A 25,546-nucleotide genomic window follows, 5' to 3' on the forward strand; every position below is an offset into this window, starting at 1 on the left:
CGAGCTGCGGCTCTTGGCGGGGTTCTGGGTGCTAATGCAATACGGAATGACGGTACTGAATATGCAACACTGTGCAATACAAAGAGCAAACAAGGAAACTTTGCCTTTTAGTGATTTCAGACCTTCTTGGGTTTGTTGAAGCGGGTCTTGGTGCTGTCTTTAGACATTTGTCTGCTTGGATGCCTTGCTTTGGAAGAGTACGATAGCTTTTTGTACATGTGTGCACCCAGACTTCTCCTTACGGCTTCTGAATTGACATTTGGCGGGTAAAAAAATGGTGTTATTTGCAAAATCTTGAGGGTGGGGGCAATTACCATAAAGCCTGAGATGTGTTGTTGTTGTTGTTTACATACAGGTGAGGTCTGCCATAAATCCTATACTCAGTTTTCAAACCTTTGTCGTCATAAGCGCATGCATGCTGATTGCAGAACCCAAATCAAGTGCAAAGACTGTGGACAAATGTTCAGCACTACGTCTTCCTTAAATAAACACAGGAGATTTTGTGAGGGCAAGAACCATTTTGCAGCAGGAGGATTTTTTGGCCAAGGCATTTCACTTCCTGGAACCCCAGCTATGGATAAAACGTCCATGGTTAATATGAATCATGCAAATCCGGGCCTTGCTGACTATTTTGGAGCCAATAGGCATCCTGCTGGTCTTACCTTTCCAACAGCTCCTGGATTTTCTTTTAGCTTCCCCGGTCTGTTTCCTTCAGGCTTGTACCACAGGCCACCTTTGCTACCTACTAGTTCTCCTGTTAAAGGACTACCGAGCGCAGATCAGACAAACAAAAGTCAAAGTCCCCTCATGACAAATCCTCAGATACTGCCAGCCACCCAGGATATTTTGAAGGCACTAAATAAGCAACCATCAGTAGGGGAGAATAAGCCAGTGGAGCTTCAACCAGAGAGGTCCTCTGAAGAGAGGCCGCATGAGAAACTCAGTGACCAGTCAGAGAGTAGTGACCTTGACCTTGACGATGTCAGTACCCCCAGTGGCAGTGACCTGGAAACCACCTCGGGCTCTGATCTGGAAAGTGACATTGAAAGTGAGAAAGAGAAATTTAAAGAAAATGGTAAAATGTTCAAAGACAAAGTAAGCTCTCTGCAGAGCCTGGCTTCAATAAATAATAAGAAAGACCACAGCAATCATTCCATTTTCTCACCATCCTTAGAGGAGCAGACTGCGGTGTCAGGAGCGGTGAATGATTCTATAAAGGCTATTGCTTCTATTGCTGAAAAGTACTTTGGTTCAACAGGACTTGTGGGGCTGCAAGACAAAAAAGTCGGAGCCTTACCTTACCCTTCCATGTTTCCCCTCCCGTTTTTTCCAGCATTCTCTCAATCAATGTATCCATTTCCTGATAGAGACTTGAGACCGTTACCCTTGAAAGTGGAGCCCCAATCACCCAGTGAAATTAAGAAGATCCCAAAGGGGAGCTCTGAGTCTCCCTTTGACCTCACCATAAAGCGTAAGGAGGAGAAGCCACTTACCCCCATACCCTCAAAACCAGCGGCCCCCTCTGCGGCCAGCCAGGACCAGCCTCTAGATCTCAGCATGGGCAGCAGAAGTCGAGCCAGCAGCACAAAACAAGCTGAGCCTCGGAAAAACCACGTCTTTGGAGAAAAGAAAGGAGGTGACCTTGAGCAAAGGAAAGCTTCGGAGTCCTTACAGCACGCCAGGCCTACCCCGTTCTTTATGGATCCCATTTACAGGTAACGGACTGTCTGCTGCCTTTCGGCATCCTTTGGTACAGGCAGCTGGGTCTGCCAGGGCCACCTGCCAGCAGATGCAGGACAACCCTGTCCTCCTCCCGCTGTCCCTGGAGACATCATCCCACCATCGCATCCCATGGGGTGACCCAGGCTTCATGCTGACCTGCATCCCTCCCTTCAAATCTGAGCTGCTCAGAGCAAACCCCGAGTCCAGTAACGCTGCAATTAGCAAGTCTTCATGACTGCCCTCGTTACAGTGAGTCATTAGTTTAACCTGAGCAGCTTGACATGCAGAAATTGAATATATTCTTTTACCCATAAACGAATGGGCATCAGTATTGAATATTTGTATATTTACTGTGTATCTTTCAACATCGGTTTGCCCCAAATTCCTTTTCTTCCAAAACGCTGCCCACTCGCCTTGACTGCCCTCTGCCTTCCCTGGAAGTCAGAGACCATCTCACCAGGTTGCCAGTTGTACACCACCGTTTTGATTCCTCCCGAGTTAAACAGGAGCATCTCCTAAGTACAACAAAAAAAGCCAATTTGTCCTAAGGCGTATAAAAAGTTTGGAAATTGAGAGTGATTTCTTCCCCTTTTTAGCATTATTTCAGCAATGGGTTGATTTCTCCAGGCATTTCATTAATACAATTGAAGGCGCAGTGTCCTTGTGTGTACGAAGCATAACCAGTGGTAAAATCCCGAGCCCTCGGTGTTTCCCAGTAGTGCCGAGATGGACCTCACTGGGATCTGGATTTCACCTGCATCCTGTGTACACCATCCCCTCTTTGCCCTTTGCCTTTCCGCTCATGTATCTGTAACCAACCGAAGTCATGCATCTAAATTAGTTTAGAGAAATATTAGCCATAAAAATATGTCTGTAATACAAATGACTGATTTTACAGCCTATTGTTTTTTAAAAAAAAAATGTTACTGCCATGTAAATGATGTTAATTTATTACTTTATCTGAAAAAGAAATGCTATGGGCAAAGTTATTGGAGAATGCTCCCACGTAAGACAACAGGTATGCATTATGAAGAAACAGGATATGACGCTGTTTACTGAGATGGTTTTGTTCACGCCAGATTGATATCTGTATTAGGCCATAGGTTTTCTTTGCGTCATATTCATTTTAAATGCCTGAAGCACTGGAAATAATGGTCCCATGTTTTATGGTCCTGCATTACAAACTAATGAAATCTGTACGAATTCTGGCAGCGTAGCAGGAGGCCAGTTGTTACCGAGCCTTCCTTTGCCGAGAGTTACATGCACCTAGGGGCAACAGGTCCCTTAAACCAGGCACGTCAATAACAGAAAAAGCAAAACCCTCAAATTTCCACACCGCTTCTGAATTATCCACGCTGAGTTTTGCTGCCTAAATGCCCACCTGAGTTGATCGCAATCTTTGCTGCTGGCATAGCGGATTCGGTGTGTTCCTGCAAGCCCGCCTTTCTCGCCCTGCTTGTGCGCGGCCGTGCGCAAGGAGAGGTTTCCAGGATGGTGGCTGCGATGTCTCGCATGGCCAGACAAGAAGGGACCCATTGCTCAAGGCGTCTGTTGCCTTGAATTCCTCTCCTCTGAGTGGAGAGCACACTCGGTTGCCTTATTTCTTCATAGAAGTTCTCAGTAGTTAGTCATTGGTTCCTATAATAATTATTACCAGTCTTTTGAAATGGGATTATTTCCTATGTAAATGGCATAATCTCCCTTTAACGGCGATTCACGGCCCCCACCCGCAGTAATGAGTTGCATGCGGGAATCGAGAGTTGACTGTACTTCCTTATCTTTTGCCATTATCTCTGAGAAACAAATTACTTGATGTATAATTGACTATTTTAAACATGAGTAGCTGTATAATTATTAATATCTGAGACTGATTCATCACAAGCACATCTAATTTTAACATTTACAGAGTAGAAAAAAGAAAGTTAACTGACCCACTGGAAGCTTTAAAAGAAAAATACTTGAGACCTTCCCCGGGATTCTTGTTTCATCCACAAGTAAGTATTTTGGGAATTTTGATGTTGTAAACAAGCCTGTTGATGCTTCAAAGCAGGTGTGGAGAAATGAATGCAGTCTTAGTCATTTTTGGATTTCCTAAAACACACAGTTTTTGCTGTACCATTGTGGTGGAAAAGCGTAAGCATTGTTCTGAGCTTCTTGATGTTTTTCAGATGAAACAACATGTTTTGATTATAGAGGAAGCCAGATTCGAACTACATGTATGTTTTAGAACCGTGTTCCTCCAAAACTGTAGCATAGCTACCAACGCTTAGAGCTACCCGTGCCTTCTTCAGCACTCTCCTGTGCTCTGGGCCGCTGTGGTGGAGTCAATATTGACTACAAAGAGGCATTGTAGATTCAAAGTCAGGCCAGCAAAGCTGAGCACATCAGCTGTCAGTATTTAAGGACTCCCAGAAAAGAGAGAAAACCTTCCACCTAATGCTTTCAAGTCTCATAGCCTCATAATGCAAATGCTCCATCTCTTTTAGGTGGCTGTTGTGGGCTGTAGCGTGTGCAGTGACTTTGTAGGATCCCTGCTCCTCCATGGCTGGAGACATGCTGTATGAGAGGGCTGCTGGGGTGTTTGTAGACCATAATCCTGCTGTTTATTTGCTGAATAACAAAAAATTAGGAGAGTGTCCCTAGAACAGTGTAACGACTGCAATGTGGACGTGGTGTAGGAAGAGGACCTATATGCAAACTAGACGTTGCTTTTCTTCAACAGTACTGCACCCTCATTTTGTCCTCCTCCTCCTTGCTCAAGGAGGTTTTGCTAAAAATTTGGGTTAAATCTTATGCCTGAAATAAAATGCTCTACGGTATTTTCAAATTTGAAACCCTTGCGGACTATGGGGTGTTTTATCCTAGTAATGATACCCCATTACGGGTCTTGTGTTCTAAGCAGACAACCAGGAGCTGCTGTCTCTGGTTCATCTTCCTCTGATTCCTGGGCAAACCATGCCAGTAATCTGCTACAAGTTGTTATTTTGTTCAATGAAGGCAGCAGTTGTTATGTCTAAGTTGTATGGAATATATTCTGAAATATGGGACTTCTGGAGAACTGGGAAGAGCAGCTGATGGCACATACAGTTGCAGACGCATAAACATAAAGCTATTGCATGGGTGGAGAGTGCAGAAAAACATCCCATTCCAGTTCCAATGCCTGGAGGAAGTGGAAGGTCTATTAAGTATTAAAATTACTGAGAATTTATGTAAAGGATTTAATAGCAGGTCAGCACTTCTTGCTGAGTTACCTTATTTGCCCAAATGGCAAAGCAACGAGTAAAAATTCCCATTCCGTAGCAGACTGCTAATGTACAAATATGCAAACAGGAGCTCAGTCCGCTTTGTGTCCCCTGGTGTAAAACCGGGCTGGTTCCTCTCCGCCAAATGAGCGATTCTTTTAGAGCAGCTAAGGGGCTGTAAATTAATAGTAAATTATTCTAATAAGGGCATTTTAGGTGCTGTATCAATGGAAGAGGTGATACTGTTTTGCTTACTGCTGCCTAGCTTTTCACAAGGTGTAAATTGATGTCGTTCAGTGAAGTTGGATCAAGGGGCTCTGAAGGTTTTGCTGCAGGTTAGTCTGATGGCGGCGGTAGGTTGTCGTGGTTGGTGGGTGGGAAAGGAGGCTGTTTGGGTGAAACGCACCAAACGCACCAGGAGTTTGGCTGTGGTGGGCAGGGAAGGAGTTGGATACTCTTCTACCTAGGGTTGTATGACTCTGAGTTACGTTGGGAACTGGAGGAGGGTTAATGGGAGGATGGTGTACGTGTGCAGGTGAAATGGAGACATTGGATGTTTTCCCATGAGTGGGCAGGATGTCAGGATTTCAACCTTCATGTTTTTTCATAAAGAGTTGGTTAAATGTATTGTTGGTGCCCGAGGAAGGTCCCAGTAGTCCATCATGGAAGGTCCCATGGTCACCAAGTCCATCAGCGTGAGCAGGAGGTGATGGGTGCCACCTCCGTACTGTGGGGCCAGAGCCAGCACCCTCTGGCAGGAGGAAGGCTAGTTGTGAACCCGTGTGGTTGAACACAGGCGCGGGAGGCACATTATGCCTTTTTGCCCATTTCTCCACATCTCTCATTGTTCAATAGAAAAAAACCTAAATCCATGGTAGGTAAAGACTGGCTTTTGTTTTGTCACTTACCTAGCTGCTAGGGAGAGCGTCTTTAACTTCGCGTGAGATGGGTGGAAGCAAAGGTCATGATCATAACATGCACTCTTAAATACATTGTAAAAAAACCACTAAACCGCCATCACATGTCCTGTCAGAAGAGGAAATGCCCAAATCTGCTTTCTTGCTGACTTTGATAGAAAGGAGTCTCTTGTTCGCAAAGGCAGAATTTGGCTCCGTATTTATAGAGGACTGGGGAACTGCTTGCAGAAAAGCTATTTTTTCCTTTAGAGTTCTGTTCACCCGCGTAAAAGTACAGGTGTGGAGCGCACCGCAAGTCTTTGTTTCCTGCTGGCAGGATTTATCTGTGTAAAATACGAACAAAATCATTGTTTGTGTCCTACAAGTTTGTGTTTCTGTAGGTGAATTTATTTCTGAAACTTGCCATCTGAGGAAGCAAGAATTAATATTTTTTTTTTGTGACCAGATAATATGACAGCTAACAGATGGATCTTTAAAATAGGTTTCTGAAGTAGAGATTAAAGACATAAACCCTGCAGTCCTTACCCTGTCCCTGCCTGGGCAAAATTCCTCCCGGTGGCAGTGGCCTGAAAGCTACGAAAATTGGATCATTTAATGGTGTTTCACAATAATTTGCCATTACGAGGATTGCATTTTTAGGGAGAGAATACCCCCATGCAACAAATCATTCAGGATAACATTTTAATTAGTAGCTTTAAATAAAATCTTAATTAGTAGATTGATTGCAATGAGGGTTCCAATGCAGGAATAATGTGTTGTTTTTGTTTCAATTTTGCTCCCAGTTCCAATTGCCTGATCAAAGAATTTGGGTAAGTTCATTGCTTATATTTTTGATTTAATCATTGTGAAATAAATTGCATAAGAAAAATATAATATGAAAGATAACTTACCACCCAATTACGGAGCATGCCATGTTGTAGCTGTAGCGGATAAATATCCTCTTATGTCAAATTGGCTTTATTTTTACCTACCGAATCTTGCCGGTTTTATTTGGTGAAGGCAATGGGAGCTTTACCTGAGTGAGGGTTTGTTTATAATTAACTGAAATTGTTCCAAGCCGTTTCCTTCAGAGATTGCAGTGAAATTTGCAGGCTGAAATCTTGTCAGATTGCAATAGTTATAAATATTTAATCTGCATTTGAGACATTAAAATGCAGAGCCTCAGAGGACTTCACGTTTCTGTCTCGCTCTGACTTCAGTGGGAGTTAGTCACTTTAATAGCTTTGAAGTTTTGAGCTTAATTGCTCATTGTTGTACTTAAAGCACAAATGAAACACCCATTTATTTGCCGTGTTTGGGTCAAATTTGTCCTGTGTGTATACTTACATCGTCCCCTTCATGCGAGCAGGAATTGTGCTTTTTGTACTATGGGATAAATTTGAGCTCGCTCTTCTATTTTTATAAAAGGTTATTTTTAATACATCTAAATTGTTCACCAAAAAAAAAAAAAAAAGAGAGCCACAGCAACTGCTTTTGCAGATGCCACTCAGATCACACCGTGTTTTGCTCTTGCATTGCTGGCTCCTCAGCTGCAGCGCCGAACCCAGAAATACTTGTCCCAGATTTTTCCCAACTTTCGGGCTTCGGAGGGGAGAGCTGGAGCCAGCCGGCTGCGGCTTGGGTCCTGACTCACTCTCACTCATCCCTCGCAGTGCGACGTGGACTAATTTCACAAGACGAAGCCAGAATTTCGCAAAATGAGACGGGAGATCTTCGCATAGTCTTTCCTGTGTGTGTCTCTGTACGGGGCCAGGGCAGGAGCCCTCAAAGCTGCTGCCCCTGCAGACAGGGGCTTAGCCCTGCTCTCCTCTGCGTGCCTCCATGCCACGCTTCAGAAGCAGCGATGGACCTTTGCTTTGCCTACATGTGGCTTTTAATCCCATTTTCTGCCTGTCAAGCGATGGTTTGTGCAGCTGCAAAAGATGCGCTAGGATCCCGAGATGAAAGGAGTTAAGCAGGGACCAAAGGGCTCCTGTGAGCACCCGTAAGACGCTGAACGAGCTCAACAGATAGGAGGTAGGGTTAGACGCCAGACTTGGAGAACACAAAAAGTGGTTCCCAAACATTTTCTTTGCAGTAGAGGGAATTCACTGTAGCACATGAAGGGGCCGTGGTGGGATTTGTGATTTGGCCCAGGCACCTTGAAACTTCAGCTCTCAGAAAAGGGGCTCGGTTTTGGGCATATTTGGGAAGTTGAAAAACCCAGTGCAGTCTGTTTCTTTTGTCTGCTTTCCCTTGACATTGGCTCGATCCTCAAATTTCCATCACCCTGCTTTTTTTGTGAGCGTACGTCTCCTGGCCATGCCAGTGCTTTGAGCAGCTGCAGCAGAAATAGGTATTTAAAACATAAAGTGCCTGGAGCAGGATGCTGATTCATGGATGAATCTTCATCTTGAGAGATTTGAATATGTCACACCAGCCTTTCTATCTCAATTCACAGTTGCATGTGCCATATATTTCAAGATTATTTCAGATTGTTTTTCATTGTTTGGCAGGAACCCTAAAGTGCAAATCAATGGGCAACACCCACTCTTGAATGGATCACGATTTATTTAGTCTGTAGACTCTCTCATCCTCTTCTGGTCCCATCAAGAGAAGGTTGCTATGAAGAGGTTCTGTAATTATAGTCAGACTTTATTTGCGATAGCTTTATGGAGAATTATTGTAAATAATCACAATAATTTTCCAAATAAATGAAAAGAAATTTGGTGAGTGCATTTAAGAAAGCTTTTATTTTCCTGGGCTTATTCTGGGCCGTGGTCCGTTCTGTTAGTTCAGCTAAATGCCCACCAACTGCATGAACACAAATAGAGTTATTCTAGAACTATACTGCGGATCAGCGGGAGTTCCTCGCTACTGCTTCATAAAGTTCAGCCATGTGTGTTAGGTCTCTTGAACGTGAATATAGCTCAGCCAAGTCCCATGGCTGAATGTCCAAATACGCACAGTTTCAAGACAACGGATTCACAAGTCGTAGTTTTTAGAGAAAGTGTTACAACTTGAACTGGGGAGGACGAAATCCTGAGCTTTAGTAGTTGGGTTTTCAAGATTTCTCTAAATAACACTAGTAAAAATAGAAAGCAAACATTTGAATGATTTTTTTCCCATGAGTTACGGACATAAAGTCAGTTGTTTTTGCGATAATAGCAATGAAGGAGTCGCGTTTGTAAAACATGAGGTCATGTAATTCATGACATTGTCTGCTAGATTATTTCATATCATCAGGTTATTCTTAAAAAGCAGCAGCAACAAACCTTTGCTTTATTTATGCCACTTTTTCTTCTGTTGGTTAATAAATTTTAAGACAAATATTCAAGGACCCTGCTGATGATATCTTGCCCATTGAAATGTTTATAAATACTTGTTTTAGCCGATTATGGTAATGTCTGCATTTTTGAGTCGGAGCTGGGGAATTGCGACTGCATATTAGTTTGCGTCAGTAGGAGGTTAATAGCCTCTCAGGGAGCAGGAGGGAGGTGGGGGAAAGCTGCTTCCTTTTCCAGACATCTGGACGCAGATAGAATCAACAACTCTTATATATGTAAATCAAAAGTTACTGTTCTATATAAAATGCTGTCATTCACTGATCTCAGATTAGGAGCAGACACGACTTGTCCATAAGGCAAAAGCTGTATGTAAAATATGTAATAGGATCTTCTCGCTCTCCTGCCTCCTCGGAGAGCTTTCTCCATGGACATGGCAATTACACTAATCCAGTCCTCAGGGTCAAGCGGTGCCTTCCTCCACGTGTCCCCTTCAGGGATTGCTGCAGCCCTTGGGTGCTCAGCTGGGATGCAGACCCCTCCTGAAAGTGTCGCCCGGCAGCTCGGGCCACACACCCACCTCCCTGGTGGTCCCCACGGACCATCCCCGGGGAGATGAGGTGGCCATGAGCACCCACCTAACCTCCCAGGACAGTTGCTGTTGCTAACAGCTGGCTCCAAGAGTTTGGTGGATTGCTGCTGGGTAGCATCTCCATGGTCAACACAGCTCCTATGGAGGGCAAGTCTTGCTTTGCCATCAGCCGCAATGGTGTTTTGAAGGAGTAAGAGCTGCTTTGGTTGTGTTTCAGCTGAAAGAGGGAGTTTCATTGTGGAAGAGGGGAAGTCATCTCCTGGGTTAATAGTCAAAAAAAAAGCACCACCAAACCCAAAACCCTGGTGAAAAAAAGGGTAAGACTAAATTAGTGATTTTTACAATCAATGAAGATTATCAGTGAGGCCACCTTGAGGTGTCACTGGGATCTGAACCGTGGCATAGATCTGTAAATGACATAGGAAGAAGGGTGACCAAGAAAAGAGCAGAGTTTGTGACTGTTTATTGAAAGTAGCTAAATCCAAAGCTGACTACGAAGATTTTGCAGAAGATTCACAGAAAGCTGGGTCACTGGGGATTAAAACAGCAATAAAACTCGGTGTCAGTAAGTACCCAGTAATACTGAGGGGAAAGTGTGACTCTTAACTTGTGTCATTCAGGAAAAAGATCTCGGGAGTCGAGAGTTTTATGAAAATACCATCCGAGTGCTTAGAAAGGAATGGCAAACATCATTATGTTATACTGCCTTCAGGTCTTGAATGCCGCTGAAGTCCCTCTCAAAAAGGACATAGTAGAATTAGAAAAGACACAGAAAAGTGCAACAACGATGATCGGAGGTAGGGAACAGCTTCCATACAAAAAGAGGCTAAGTAGATTTTGATTTTTTCAGCTTGGAAAAGAAATGCCCGAGGGGGCTGTGCCCAGCTCTATGAGACCATGAATGGTGAGCAGAACCTGAATGAGAAATGGTTATTCATTAGTTTTTTACAATACACCAAAAATAAAAATGAGGGGCACCCAGCTGAATTATCAAGCAAAAGGCTTAGAAGGAACAAAAGCCAGTATCTTTTCATATGCACCTAATTAAATTTGCGAACTCTCCTTGACAAAAATATAAATAGATTCAAAAAGGCTTTAGCCAAATGAATGGGAGCGGCAGCCACCAATGGCCATTCAACACTGTAATCGAGATGCAACCTCCAATTAAGGCTCTTGCACCTCTCATTGCTGGTGTGTGACAGAAGACACCAGGGAGAAGGTCTGTCCCTTGCCCGCCCTCCTGCACATCCCCTGGGGCCACTGCTTGGAAGCAGGCTACCGGCTTCCTAAAAGCGCATGTCACAGGTTTGAAATTCCCGCTTGGGTTTGGTGCCTGAGTTAGTCCTCAGCATGACAAACCCCACATTTATTGCTCAGTTAAGATTTTGCAAGTAGACTGATGAGTGGGGGCTGTCTACCTTCATATAAAGTCATGGAGAGCGTGTTGTAGGTCTGGGCTAGAAGGACTTTATGGGCTGTAACAAGCTCGTGCTGTCCGGGTGCCCGTCTCACGATAGGGAATTCCAGGCATCCTGAAGGCCCTGAGCACCACCACGCTCCAGGACTTCTTAAGAAGATGCCTGGATTTTGGTTCTTGTGAGCCCTATCTCCAGCAGATAGTAACTGCTGTAATTATCCTGACAGCAGTGGAGTCCCAGCGCCTCATGTCACCAAGGGCTTGGGGCCGAGCGCTTCCCATTGTTGCTGGTGCATTTCTTGAGAAATATAAGTCATACCAGGTACGTACATGGATCAGTCTCTCAAAAAAAACCACAACCCAACAAACACAATAGTCATTCCTACGGTGAGAAACATATTTTTGGAAAGCGAGTAATACTTTAAAATAATTGGAAGTGCTTGTGTTTCTGCTGAACGAGGGATTTAAGATTAGATGCTGATTTCATACCTATTTTGGGACTGATGTAATCCTGGAGGCAGTGTTGGAGGTAGCGCTGATCTAGATCGCCATACATGAGAGAAGAATCTGTCTCACTTTCTCCTCTGCAAAATCCTGGAAGTAAGAATTAAAAAAAAATAAGCATGACTAAGCCATTTTAAATGTAAAGGGGAAAATGGTTGCTTTAATATATTACTGTAGGGGACCATGCACATGAGAAATGGTGATCCAAAAATGATTTAAACCCACTAGATAATGAAACTGACTTGAATATTAAATATACATAAATAAAACATTTATTATACTTCTCAATGCCCTTATTATTCTTCACCATAAATATGTGCTATCATAACCCATGGACTGTCTTGTCACTGCTAATCAGCCCGAAGGCCAAAGGTCATTTTTCATTCAAACCATTTATTTTCCGCAACTGCAAAATAGACTAACGGTTTCTTGCGGGGAACAATTAGAAGGAATTAGAGGCAGTGGAAAGACTATCGTAACAGCTTTAAGAATCAATTCTGACTAAAGAAAAAGGTGTAGTCATATAAAAAGAAATATATGGTAATGTTGAGTTGTATGGGTTGATAATGACATCTCGGTGCCGAGATAGAATTACCTCCTCTCCCAGCAGCATCATCATTACATATCTCACGCCTGTGATCAGTAGATGTCAAAATCCTTCATATTGACAAATGTGCTGTCCACTCGCATCTGTGGAGAATGTTTTAGCAGCTGAGTGATTATGAATCAAACCCCAGAGCTTACGGCCCCTACTGCCTTGCAGTGCTTTCACATTTGTTGCCTGACAAGTAAATGTATCTTGACTTCCCTCTGAGATTTTTTTTTTTTTCTTTTTGCACCGTGTTTGATGAAAGACATTTGGCAAATTGGCAGTGGTACCCTGTACATTGCAATTTGTCCTCAGCATTAGGAATCTGAGCATGAAATGAGAGGGCAGGCTACAGGCTAAAGGGAAAAAAAAAAAAAACAACCCAAAGGCAGAGATAACCAGGATGTGAATAGTCATTTCAGGAGACAAACGTGCAATTCTGCCCGTTAAAATAAAATGTAACAAAAAAAAATAAAAATGGCAATTTTCCCATTAAAGTAAAATTTTAAAATCCCAACATTTGGAGCAGTCTCTTATGGATTTTGAAGAATGGTCTGTAAAGGTGTGATCAGCTGAGGAGTATTCAGCATCTTGTCTTTCATATAATTTCCTCTGTCGTTACAAGCAAGGTATTGCACAGGGCTCATGCTGTGGGTTTGTGCTCTGTAGGCGAAGTCTTGAGATCTTGGGTTTCTTTTTTCTCATTTGTTTGTGGTGTTACGAAGAAGGAGATGGTTACTTTCACCTGGCAGTAGGCTCAGCAGCAGTCTCAAACTCTCCAAGTGGCAATGTTTGAGGTTTTGGAGCAGTTTTTCATGGTTAGTTCCAGACACCTTAAAGGAGAACATTCTCCAGAAATTATTTAGAGCCCACTCCCTGAAAATTAAAGGCCTTTAAGACAGCTAGGCAAGAGCGGAGTCACCTCCAGGTGCGTGGGGTTTACAAGCAACTAAAGGTAGAACAGGAATATTACGACACTAGAAAACCAGGATGGGTATCTAGCAGGTAATGTAAACACATCGCACCAAACCCACTAACTTTTCATTTCTTATGGATTTATCTTGTGGTCTTTGACTGTGATGGGCACGAAGACTGGACTGAATGGTTGGAACATTCACAGAGGGTCTCTGGATCTGGCTTGTTGCAGCCCTTGGTTGAGCTAGAGTGTTCATAAGGTTTCCTCTGTAATATTTTTCCCCTGCAAGTCCTTTAAAAAAATAAAAAGTAGGAATTCAGTTATTGTTGTGATCTCTATTTTTTCTGTTGATTTGGTCAAAAATGGTGAATGGTTTCAGTAGCTGGAATGCATAGACTCATAGGCGCACACCCACCGAGCATGACTGCATAAACTGGAATTTTATAAAAGCTGAGGCTTAAAAATAAGAAGAAATGAACACTGGCTGATTTAGATTTTGTGTGGAAGCAGCTTTCCATGTAGCAATCAGTGCAGGAGTTCTGCTGTGTGCTGGCCTTGCAGAGAAACGGCACCCTGCCGTTGCAGTTATGGGTGTTATTCCAAGTGGGACAACATCGTGGCCACCACATTGCTTAATAAGCCCTGTAATTTTTGAGACTGCAACTCTACGTTTGCTTTTTTCTTTTTTTCCCCCCTTTTTTTTTTTCTTTTGATCTTGGCAGTGTACGTTCTTTGTATTTTGGGTTTCCAGTGAGGGCAGAAAGCCGAAGCAGTATTCACCGTGACGGGTTCTGTCCTTTCTGTTGCAGATGTCCGCTATAGAAAACATGGCCGAAAAGCTGGAGAGCTTTAGCGCCCTGAAACCGGAGGCCAACGAGCTGATCCAGTCGGTGCCGTCCATGTTCAACTTCCGCGCGCCGCCGAGCGCCCTGCCCGAGACCCTGCTGCGGAAGGGCAAGGAGCGCTACACCTGCAGGTAGGCCCAAAACCACCCCGTGGCACTCTCCGGGCTCCCCAGAATCGCCCCTGCTAGTACAGTTGATGGGGAACGCGGTGGGTCTTTCAGGGCTCTCTTTGCCCAACGAAACGCGGAAAGCGTTTCGCTTTGGGGTTTTTATTTATTAAATTACCGGTGTTATTAAGCAAAGAGTTTGCCCTGTATTACAGCAGTTTGATAAATGAGGTGGAAACTATTATATAAACAATTCTTTTTTCCAAATTTTCTCATCACTTTCATATGCACAAGTGTGCTTTCTTTATTGATCTTTTTGATCATAAACTACAGACGTGTTTTTTCTCAGGCTTTTGGTTTTAATATCCAAAGGGATCAGTGATAAAATACATGACTTATTAGGACTTATGTGTACAGAGTTAAAAAAAAGTACAATGAAGATAGTCATGGTACGTGCAACCAAAATGAATGGGAGCTTTGTCGAGGAGAGCAGAATTAGCCGTGTGTGTGTGTGTGTGTGTTTTGAAGGCTTATGCATCACGTTGTGAAAAAACAAATGGGATGTTAAAAGTGAAGGGATGCGATCTTCAAAGTCGTCCCGTGGAGCAACCGCCGCCCTCGTTCACTTAAGAGAGCGCTGTGTGCGCTCTGTCCCCATGCAGAAATGGGCTCAGTGTCATTAATAGAACTGGGCCAATTATAAACTGAAAATTAGTGTGTCACTTGAATGAACAGGGAAGACTCACGTTAATTATTTTTTTTTTGGCCATGATTGTTCCTGTGGCATATTATCAAGTTTGGAGAATGGTTTTTAAATTGCATTATTTAGGTCTCTAGATCATCTCTGGAATGCGCAGGCGTTTGACACTGGCATATCGGTTTATCTGATCTTTTTGAAAACATGTCACTTTCTTTCAAGACGTGTTGTTATAGAAACATACCTTGATGGATTAGGTCTTTGAGTCTTGTCTGCTCTGATCCTATTCAATGCACAGAGTGATGTCACGTTTGCTGACACGTGGAATTGGTTGAAAGGTTTGAAATTTGCTTACAAGGAGGCAGAAATCCAAGTCTTTAATAACAGATTCTCTCGATGCCAAATCTGAATGTGACAGTTAATCAGCTAGTGAGCTTAGAAATTTTGGGGGATCTTTAAAACTGGTAAGTTTTCATATATCCCTTGCATGTGCCCAAGAAAAGCTGGTTGGTGCCAGCTATTCCAGTCCCATTCTTGTATGTGTGTGTCTCAATCACTTACATTTGCTGAATGCTTTTACTGAAATGTCGTTACACAAAGCAATGCCAATAGTACCATATATTAATGGCTCGATTGGGGCTACGCATCCAGTGCAGCGCAAACTGGGTCGAAGCCGTTGAAAGTCGCATTGTCTTATCAAACCTTTTCTTGTGACAGATACTGTGGCAAGATTTTCCCAAGATCTGCAAACCTAACCCGTCACCTGAGGACACACACTGGAGAGCAGCCCTATAGGTACCGTGACCCCTTACTGGCGTCTGTGGTGTGGTCAATGGAATAAAGCAAGGGAATGAGTGCTCAACAGCCTTACTCAGCCATCTCCGGCCCTCGCTCCTTAGCATCCATGACCCACCATTACGTTTTGGTCTCAAAAAAGGCTTTTCGTCCTCATCTAGACAAGGGCGGCTGCGTTCGATGCTACAGCATTGGAGCTGCGGGAGATGGGGGAAGGTTTTGGTCCTAATTAGTGAAATTCTTTTGGCTTAGGCAGCCGCCCAGGCACCATCCACAAGCCCTGCCTTTGCCTGGCGGGATGGCCGGCACTGCTGAACCAGCACGGTTGAAGGGATTTTCATCAGGGCTCATGGTCGTATTTTCCCTTGCAAAAATGTTTTTTTTGGTAAGAGCTCTGCGGCATTATTTGCAGCCTAAAGTTGGGTGTTTCGTCAGTCATCTGATTTCTGAAGGGTCCCGGTTGCAAAGGCGTTACTGTATTTATTTGTTTCCTGCCTAATCTGGATCCTTTCTGAGGTCTGCTGAAGTAAACCCCATGTGGCTGTACTCTCTCGTTGATAAGAATACGGATGCGATATGCTATCCAGGACACTCACATGCAGACATGTGGATAGAAGCTTCACCTTATTGAAAATGAAAGACTAATTTAAATCAACTGGAAAGAAGCCAGTTCATGTTCCAGTGAAACGAATGCACCAATTTCTGCATTTTATGGGCTGTAAAGAGCAGAGTAAGCTCATTGTTTGTCAGGAAACAATATGTTTTTTGCCTCTAGTCTCTTTGGGAAAGGAGATTCACATCTAATTTTATTGAAGGACGGTCTTGATAACCGTCGACTACATAAAAGCCACGAGCAATTAGTAGCATAATGGACGATTTCAGCACTAAAAAAAATTTGACATCATTGACAAGCGTAAGGGAAGCACGGGAGAAGTAAAAGATTGAAAAACTAAAGTGGTGAAGACTGTTGGCTGGTTGCCAGCCAGAGAATTTGGAATAGTTATAGTATGACTTAGTAATGGCTTAAAGAGCAATACAGTAAAGGCTTTAGGGACTCCAAATCGCTACAGAGTATGAAAATTGATGCCTCTGGTACCAGAGTGATAGACTAAACTACTCACATTGGCACGGTATTAAAGGTTGGGATTGTTTATTGCTGGTTTTTGCAAGATAACCAAATTTCCTCTGGGATTAGCAATCGAGCAAGCTAATTCCTCAAGAAAAGATTTAATCACACAGTATAATTTAGAATAGGAAAAGAAATAGCCCTTTTTACCTTATTTGAGCATTAGAAAAGATCTGTTTCATGTTTTTTCCAAAAGTGTTTAATTGTATTGTATTGGCAGCACATGAAACAATAGAGTTATTGCTCTACTGTTTTCAAACTTCCCAACTTTGCGTGCAACAGTTTTGAAAACATGGGAATCAATTACCCCAGCTAATTTGATGCCATTAACTCTGAAATATTATGCTTATTCCTAAAGGCGGTATTTAAAATTTAAAGCCTAATGTGACTTAAAGCTAAAAAAACCCACCGTAGAAGTGACATCTCCATTCCAAAAGCACAGCGCTCCAGCTACTCAACCAAAACTTGTCTTTATTTCAAGGAGGGCTTTGCCTCAATAGGGACCAAGGAACCACAGTTGGGTACTGAGGCTGAGCCCAGAAGGTGCTTCATGTCTCTTAGGACAAATTTTACATTTCCAGCTACTAACAGACTCTTTTCTACCCACCTGTTTTTGTTTTTTTTAGATGCAAATACTGTGACAGGTCCTTTAGTATATCTTCTAACCTGCAGAGACATGTCCGTAACATCCACAATAAAGAGAAGCCATTCAAGTGTCACTTGTGTGACAGGTGTTTTGGTCAACAAACCAATCTTGACAGACATCTAAAAAAGCACGAGAATGGGAACATGTCTGGTATGTATGCCTTTTCCCTCTCCGGCATGCCCTGCGTCCCACCAGCGTTCATACACAGGGACCTCACCTTCACTTTCAATAGTACTGAGTGTCAATAGGCACACGTTGCTCTGCGCCGTCTGCTCCGATGAGTGGGTTTTTGGAAAATATGTAAGTGCCTAAGCTCTGCTGACATTTAAAGTGCTTTGAAAATCCCAGCATAAACTCTACCCTTGTATAACTTAATACCGCTGGATGATGTCTTTTCTTTTGGTTTTAATTAAGCCAACCGTAGCGTTTTGAGAACAGACTGGGAAAATTGATTTAATCCCATCTCCGCAATCACTTGGCTCTCAATAGGAGTCCTAGATTTTGAGTCTCAGGGGGCACTCTAAAAGATTTTCTTGGCACCCTCTAAAATATTCCCACTGTCAGGAGCTGGAAAGCGCTAGCTATTATGGAGGTAATGGCGCCTCCCAAGCCCCAAAGCAAATCGGTCACCGCACGGCAGCAGCAAAGGCGGTGGCAGGTAGTGGATATCATCGGTCTGGTTTAGGTATCTGCGGGGTTTAATAAAAACCCCGTCTGCAGTCTTTTCAGTCTGTGTTTAGCTCGGCTGGGAATAACCAGGTACACATAGTGAATGCAGAGCTGTCTTTTCCCCAGTGCACAGAGAAAGGCGTCTGTCACTGGTCTCTCAGTGCTAATGAACCCGCGTGATTATGTCAATGGCTGCTCCATATTTTAAGCAAATCTGCATAATTAGTAGCTCAAATGAAGTTCCATTTGCTCCGTTCAGCCATTGGTCTAACACAGTTATTGACTGACAGTCTTGGAGTCGCAAGGGAACAGGAGGGAGACATTGAAATAGATACTTGGCAAAAGCAATTATAAACCGTGGAAATGGCACCCAGCATGCAAGCAGTCATTTTGTCTGGAAACCACCTTCGCCCATGGATAATACTTCCTTTCCAATTAGTGGCTTTATGGACAAAAGCTGGTGGATCGCTATGACCAACTTTGGTGGTTCTCACCCTTTTTAGCCATCGTTTCAATTTCATTTTGATTTAAATGGTTAAATACAGTAAACGTAAAGGAACAACAACAGAAGTTCTCTACTTTGCTTTAAGGTACTGCAACATCTTCACCTCACTCAGAACTGGAAAGCACAGGGGCAATCCTAGATGACAAGGAAGACTCTTACTTCACAGAAATTAGGAATTTTATTGGAAACAGCAACCACAACAATCAATCCCCCCGAAACTCAGAGGAGAGGTAAGTTGCCACTGATCTTCCTTCAAAAGGTGCCTCTCTTCCTTTTCCAGGATAAACCTCTTTTTTTCACTTTTGATGAGGTATTTTAGCAATCTGGTTGCTTCGGTGTCCACCTCGGCGTCTTATGAAAAGAAATGTGTTGGTCCCCTCCCCATTGTGCATGAACGTATTCCCAGTGCCAGATGCTGGACAGAACGTTCATCTATGAACACGTTTCTCCTTGTATCAAGAGTTCTCAGTTTCAAGTTCCCACCGTTGATTTAAGTCTTGAAAAATTACGTCGTTTTACATTCACAGCAGAGCAGGCGAATTCTACATCCTGGGGCTAAACGTAGAGCGCCTTAATGATTTAAGTGCAATTTAAATGTGTAATTAATAAAGTAGGCCAAGCTCAAAATCTTGGATCAAATGGAAGATTCTAACCGACAGTCCTTTCCCATAAGTAACTCAATCCCAAGAAAGATGCTGACTAGCAAAAAGCCCACGAGGCTGCAGGTAGGCGTTGGTAGTCCACAGTTCTCTGGCACGTGAGAGACTTTTTTCTCCTAAGATTTATTAAGTATGTGAGTGTTTCAATTCTTCTGAACTAACAGAAGAGAGACCACTTCTGAATATTTTCAGCTAAGCAGAAAAGGCTGCGACATGGATCTGCGTATCAGCTATACATATTTCTTTGACGTTGGTGTTGCATTATGCATTATTTGCGCTTTTGAGTTGGCATTACATTGTCAGCATCAAAAATTTCTTACTCTTGGTGACAAACTTCACTGTCTTCTCCATTTCCAGATGCCTTTGTGAAGGGATAAAAATGGTGGACATAACACAGTTTCCACGAAAGTACTGGATTAAGTGATTACATGCATATTCAAATTCCATTCCGTCTTGATTGGCAATGAGGGCTTGGGATTTTTTCTTTGCACATCTGGTCTCAACATGTCCTCCGACAGGAAGTCAGCAAAGTGAAAAGGTTGCTGGGTTGTGCAGTGTTTCCTTTCTAAATTTGGCACTTCAGACTGCTCTTGATGGATATTTTATCCCTGGCAAATTGCTGCATTTGAAAGCATAATTAGAGAATCTGTTTTCTTAATCACATGGCTTTTGTTACTTTGGTTGTAGTCCATCTCCCTTTCATTTCTAGCAGCCTCAATTTGGGCATAACGAGCGAGTTGGCAGCCCAAATTGTGCTCAACAATTTCTTATTTCTGCCTATTTAAATAAAAGATGATAAAGAGATATTGCTCTGATTATCTTAGAGGGGGGTGGCTGCTTCAGCTCTCCCGACTCTGCACAGCCTCAGACTTTTTGATACTGTGATACAAACAGACCATGCCCTAGCTTTTTTCTTTTTAATGCAATACTAAACTTGTGACGATCAGCTGGAATTTGCTCAGAAAATAGATGAAACTATTACGCTTAGGAAAATGATGCTGCTGTGGTATAAGAAACTAGCTTTCACATGTCTACGCTCCATAACAAAGTGTATCTGTTAACAACAGCAAGTCAAATATTAAATACCAAATATGCTGCTAGGGCTCATCGTTATCTTGCTCAGACTTTTGGTATATTCCGTATTGTCGCGCGCAGTTTGAAGCACAAGGAGTCTAAAGCAAACTGCAGGCGGACAATAAAGTTTCCATTTTTATAACTGTATTCCTGGAAGAGTAAGGACCTTTTGCACAATGAGAACAATAGATGAATCAAGGCCTCGGGGCTACGTAAGGCAGCGGAGCAGATACGCTGGTGGTGCAAATTCGTGGGGCTCCACTGAGTTCAGCCCTTCTACACCACTCCTACCTCTGGCCATGCATTTGTCGATGCGGCGGTGCCAAATATCTTTAGCTCTTATTTGATGCGGTGGTTACAATGCAGCGGTGGGTGCTCAGAATCCTGCAGGGTTGAGGCCGTTAGCAAACGAGCCCCTGCTTCAGCATGGATATTATGTCCTTGATAAAATCCCGTAGGAAGTAGTTAAGAGAAGTCATTGTCTGAAAGCAAAAGAGAACGTAACATCAGCGGGCAGACCAAATGGTTTTCCATGTGCGTATTGCTATAATTGGTCATTTAATAAGAGTAAACGCACTTAAAATCCTATACGACCTTTCTTTTCATTACTTCTTACCCTTCAAATCAGTTGATAACGTAGTTCAGCGTGGAGGCGTTGTTGCAGACCACTCTTCAGGTCTTCAGCTGAAGTCCCTTAGGTTCCCATGTATGTAATCCATACGCTCAGTGAAGTAGTGTGGCTTCCAAATGGGTGGTAGTGTGCAAAATTAATTATGCATGTAATTTTGACTTTAAAACTCTGAATGCAGTATTGGATGTCATTTTTGAAAATGCCGGATCTGATTTTCAGAGTTTCTTGGCCCCTACAGCTTCTGTTAAAAGGCAATGAGTTGTTTTGCCCAGACTACATACATGATTGGAAACGTGAGATGAAATAATGCGTGAGAAAATTTGGAATGGATATCTGAACATACCTCCGCTTGAACAGAAGTTTTAGCGGGATAATAGGAAAATCCCATGCTGATGGTACTGTAACGTCCCACTGATTTTGGGGTGGAATTTTCTCCAACACTGCCTGAACGTCTGAACCTAAACAAGATATAAAATACAAAAATCACTTTATTCTGCTGGGACAGATCCTTTTCAGATCTGTCTCCACCAATCTGTTGGTGAGGAGCTTTCATAACTGATTTGTGATTATTGCTTGGGTTTGTTTTGGTACTTTCAGAATGAATGGCAGCCATTTTAAGGATGAAAAAGCCATGGTAGCCAGCCAGAACTCGGATTTGCTGGATGACGAAGAGGCAGAAGATGAAGTAATGATGGATGAAGAAGATGAAGAGAGCGAAATTGCAGGGAAGGCAGTGAAAGAGCCTGTAACGAGTGACATGCACGAGGGGACCCCAGAGGAGGATTACGAGGAAACGAGTACTTTGGACATGAACTGCAAAGCTTCCCCTGGCAGGTTGGTTCCTTCCGAGTATTGGTGTGCCCGATACGTGAAATCAAAACAATAAACCATACAAGAGTGCCAGCACCAAACTGTGTGCCGTGGGAACCGGTGCGAAGTAGCCAGCTTCCCGGTTACGATAGCAACGTGCCTCTGTGTTTGGGTCAATACCAGCCCTGTTTTCAGTCTCTTCATGCAATCTGTAGCCCTTAAGAGGAAAAATAACCGTGCTCGGGGAGCTATTGTCAGGTTCTGGGTGAGACAGGAAACGTTCATGGGAGAGACGTTGTCTGCTCCATAGACCCGACCTGGATCCCCCGTAATGGTCTTGTGAGGGGCTGCGGAGACACCAGGAGAGAGACGACGTCTTCCCTTCCCTGCTCCCGCTGCCCACTCTCTCCTCTGTAGAAAAGAAAAGGGAATTTCTTTTATTTCAGGAGCATGGTTCCACGGGGCAAGGTGGTTTATGAGTGTAAAAAAAGGGGAAATCGCTCAGATGTGTAAATCCGAGGGGAAGAGGGAACGCAGAGAGGATCGTTTCATTGACATTACAAGCTCTGTGGTGTTTTTATAGGTATAAAGAGGAGGAGTATAATAAGACTGGACTTTCGGCTTTGGACCACATAAGGCACTTCACAGATAGCCTCAAAATGAGGAAAATGGAAGAAAATCAATATAATGAAGCTGAATTGGCAGCTTTCAATACTTCCCAGCTGCCAGAGGACCTAAAACAACCATTGTACAGGAAATCCAAATCCCAGGTAAAAGCTTAACTCGGTTAAAATGTTATTGTCGCCAAATACCCGAAGGATTAAACCGTTAGTGTGTGGCAGGCAAGGTTGCTTGAGCTTCGTCAGACAGGACTGTGCTCCACGTCCGCAAACCTCAGCCTGCCCCGACCTCCCCCTGCGCTCCCACCGCGCCCCGGGGGCATGGCAGGGTGCTCTGCTCCCTGATAATGGAGCATTTTCTTACTTTTTTGCTATTTTTGTTCCTGTCTGCCACCCGCAGAAATGCCACGATAAGAAAGAGTCCCACTCTGCTTTCAGGTGGCCGGGCCGGTCGCGCCGATGCCGTGGAGTTTAGCTGCAGCCTCGCAGGGGATGTGACTCTATCTTCTGGCTCGCTTGGCTTTTTGGTGTTTTTTTTTGTTTTTTTTTTCAAAGTCTGTTGGATGCGATCGCTTTTAGGTCCTCAGCGTGTTTTTAAAACAGCAATAACTAGACTGATATGCTAGTGCTATCTCTTGAAATTTTTTAAAACATTAATTAAAACGGGTCTTTTTGGCCCCTTTAAAAGATTCCTGTTGTGAAAACTGCAGGATATGCCTGTAGAAAAGCTCAGCAAAGGAGACCGTGGTATTTGGTGAAATACAGGACCAGCCAAGGGATAACGTGATTCCTCAGGCCCTTGAAAAGAGCCTCCTGTGCCAAGAATCTGAAGGAGACTCTGAGACCTTGTCTGCTATCAAAGGGTTCTCAGGGCTTCCTGAAGCCAGATGAAAGCAGAAATTATTATTGCTATTAGTGAGTCAAAAGTGTCGGTGAAAAGGTTGACAGTGGTTTTACCTAACGCGTTTTGATTATTTTTTTTCATTAATTTCAGAATAGCAGTTGTAGCCTAAACGATGCCCTAACAGCGTTGGGGTGGCACGGGTCCGCGCTCGGATACAGCCGCGGGATCGTGACCTCTTTGTCCTTCTTCTTTCCCCGTCCAGGCGTATGCGATGATGCTCTCTCTCTCCGACAAGGACTCCCTTCATTCTGCACCCCACAACTCTCCCAATATGTGGCACAGTATGGCGAGAGCCGCTGCAGAATCCAGCGCCATTCAATCCATCAGTCACGTATGACATTGTGAAGTCTTACCGAGAATGGGACCAAGTCCAAAACCAGTAGCATGGCTCTTTCATATATGACTATTTAAAAGACTGCTGAGCAGAATGCCTTATAAATCTGCAGGGTCACTCATTTAAAGTCCGGTGACCTTAAACTGAATAATTTTAAAAAGAAAGAAACTATTTATTCTCAATATTTTGTTTTGCACAGCAAAGGCAGCTGCTGACTTCTGGAGGATCAATGCGACTTAAAAAAAAAGTAAAAAAAAAAAAAGAGTTTCAGTGGATTATGTAAACCGGGGCCGGGAAAAAGTGTCTTCCAGTTCCCCCGGCTTTGAGGGGCAGGGGCAAAAGGGTTAAGACTGCATTGATACACACATGGGCACTCCTTTAAAGTAGGAACTGAATTGATTTTCTTTTTGTATAAGATAGTTTGACACAGGATTGGGAACAGTTGCTTTTATGTACAAATCTCTTCATTAAAGCTTTATGCATTTTTGCCCTTCAAAGAAAGAAAATAGTTCTATCGAATGCACACTATCCATCGTAAATGTAGAAAGAAGTAACAGGGAATATTTTGTTCTCTCCGTAATTCTTTTGCCTTCTCTCAACTGCATTGTTAAAAAAAAAAGGAAAAACAAGAAAAAAAAAAACGAGAAAGAAAAAAAAAAAGGAACTCTGAGAAACAATACATAAGAGGCTTGTGTATATTGTAAACTATGAATGTTCACTACTCCAAGAAGCTAAATCATCCAGATAATTCCGTGAAAGCACCGCGTTCATCGACAGCACCACTAGTTCAAATCATTGTAAGGAGATTTTAATTTTCGACAATCATGTCACTATTTTGTTGTATTGTTTCCTTTCCCCCCTACCCTCTAATTTCTTCTTTGTGTTGTGCGTACCATGTATTTATTTGTTGGCAAACGATTGTTTGTTGATTGAAATAGCACTGTTCCTGTAACAAACAGCACTGCTCCAGTCCCCCACTGCGTTACGATGTAAGGCACCCATGTACTTCAAAAAAAGTGAGGTGAACTGATCTGTGTATATGGGAGTGCAAAACAGTGTTTGAAATTTTCTTACATTCCTCTTTTATTTTATTTTTGCCTTTTAATGAACTAAATAACTAATAGATGCGACTTAGTTTTGTTTTTTTTTTTGTAATACAGTAAATTGATTCAATTGTATAAACAGTTATAATTTCTTCATGAAAGCATGATTCTTCTGATTAAAAAAAACTGTACCCAATATTTTATGCTGGTTGTCTGCGAGCTTGTGTGATGTTATGTTCATGTTAATCCTATTTGTAAGATGAAGTGTTCCAAATTTATGTTTTAAAAAAATAAATAAATGACGGAAGGTATTCAGTTATTTTTTGGGGGTTTTTTTGGCCTTTAGTGAGGGACCAGATTTATTTTTCCTTTTTGTTTATAATCTCATTTTGAAATAATCGGCAAGTTGAGGTACTTTCTTTAAATGCTTTGTACAATGTAACTGTTACGCATTTCAGTACATTACTATGGGAGGATCAACTTAAAAAAAAAAAATAAAGGACTACAAAACTGAAGGGATCTTTTTTCTTATTGTCTTGTTTTTGTCTGGGTCAGGGCAAAAATGGCATATTTCGTCTGCAGTCCAGGGAGCAAAGACTGTGTCTGTGGGGTCATTAGGATAAGGGTAACCAGAGGATGGGGCTCTGCGAAGCATCTTGGACTTGGTCATGCAATTTAGGACTCGCTCCAGAGTCTCTCGGTAGACTATTGGAGCGGTTTAGATCAGTCCTTTAAGCTTCAAAACACTCCCTTGGAAAAGAAAAATATTGTACTCATTTTACAGGAGGGATTGGTGCAAGGTCACCTTCAAATGCTGTTGTGGAGCCTGGAGCTCAGGCGGGTGATGCCCACACCTGCTGCTCATGGGGACGACATCGGGGGGCAGTGGCTTGGCTGGCTAATAGCAAAGCATTAGGTC

At 43.0% G+C, this 25,546-nt stretch overlaps 1 protein-coding gene across 10 annotated transcripts in view; it reads left to right on the forward strand.

Annotated features, from left to right (window-relative positions):
- Positions 1-25,104, forward strand: part of MECOM (MDS1 and EVI1 complex locus) — a 350,717-nt gene extending 325,613 nt beyond the window's left edge. For 3 of the 10 annotated variants that reach the window (XM_074591441.1, XM_074591442.1, XM_074591447.1), the window contains 10 exons: positions 356-1,715; positions 3,629-3,716; positions 6,664-6,690; positions 13,972-14,138; positions 15,529-15,606; positions 17,359-17,528; positions 18,638-18,782; positions 21,514-21,750; positions 22,310-22,496; positions 23,453-25,104. In XM_074591441.1, coding sequence (XP_074447542.1) covers positions 356-1,715; positions 3,629-3,716; positions 6,664-6,690; positions 13,972-14,138; positions 15,529-15,606; positions 17,359-17,528; positions 18,638-18,782; positions 21,514-21,750; positions 22,310-22,496; positions 23,453-23,587 — 2,594 coding nt within the window. In that variant the 3' untranslated portion in view covers positions 23,588-25,104. The remainder of the gene's footprint in view (positions 1-355; positions 1,716-3,628; positions 3,717-6,663; positions 6,691-13,971; positions 14,139-15,528; positions 15,607-17,358; positions 17,529-18,637; positions 18,783-21,513; positions 21,751-22,309; positions 22,497-23,452) is intronic. The other 7 variants (XM_074591443.1, XM_074591444.1, XM_074591446.1 and 4 more) reach the window with 3 other exon arrangements.
- Positions 25,105-25,546: the final 442 nt, after the last annotated feature.

This window comes from Larus michahellis, chromosome 6 (genome assembly GCF_964199755.1).
Source record: "Larus michahellis chromosome 6, bLarMic1.1, whole genome shotgun sequence".
NCBI lineage: Eukaryota > Metazoa > Chordata > Aves > Charadriiformes > Laridae > Larus > Larus michahellis.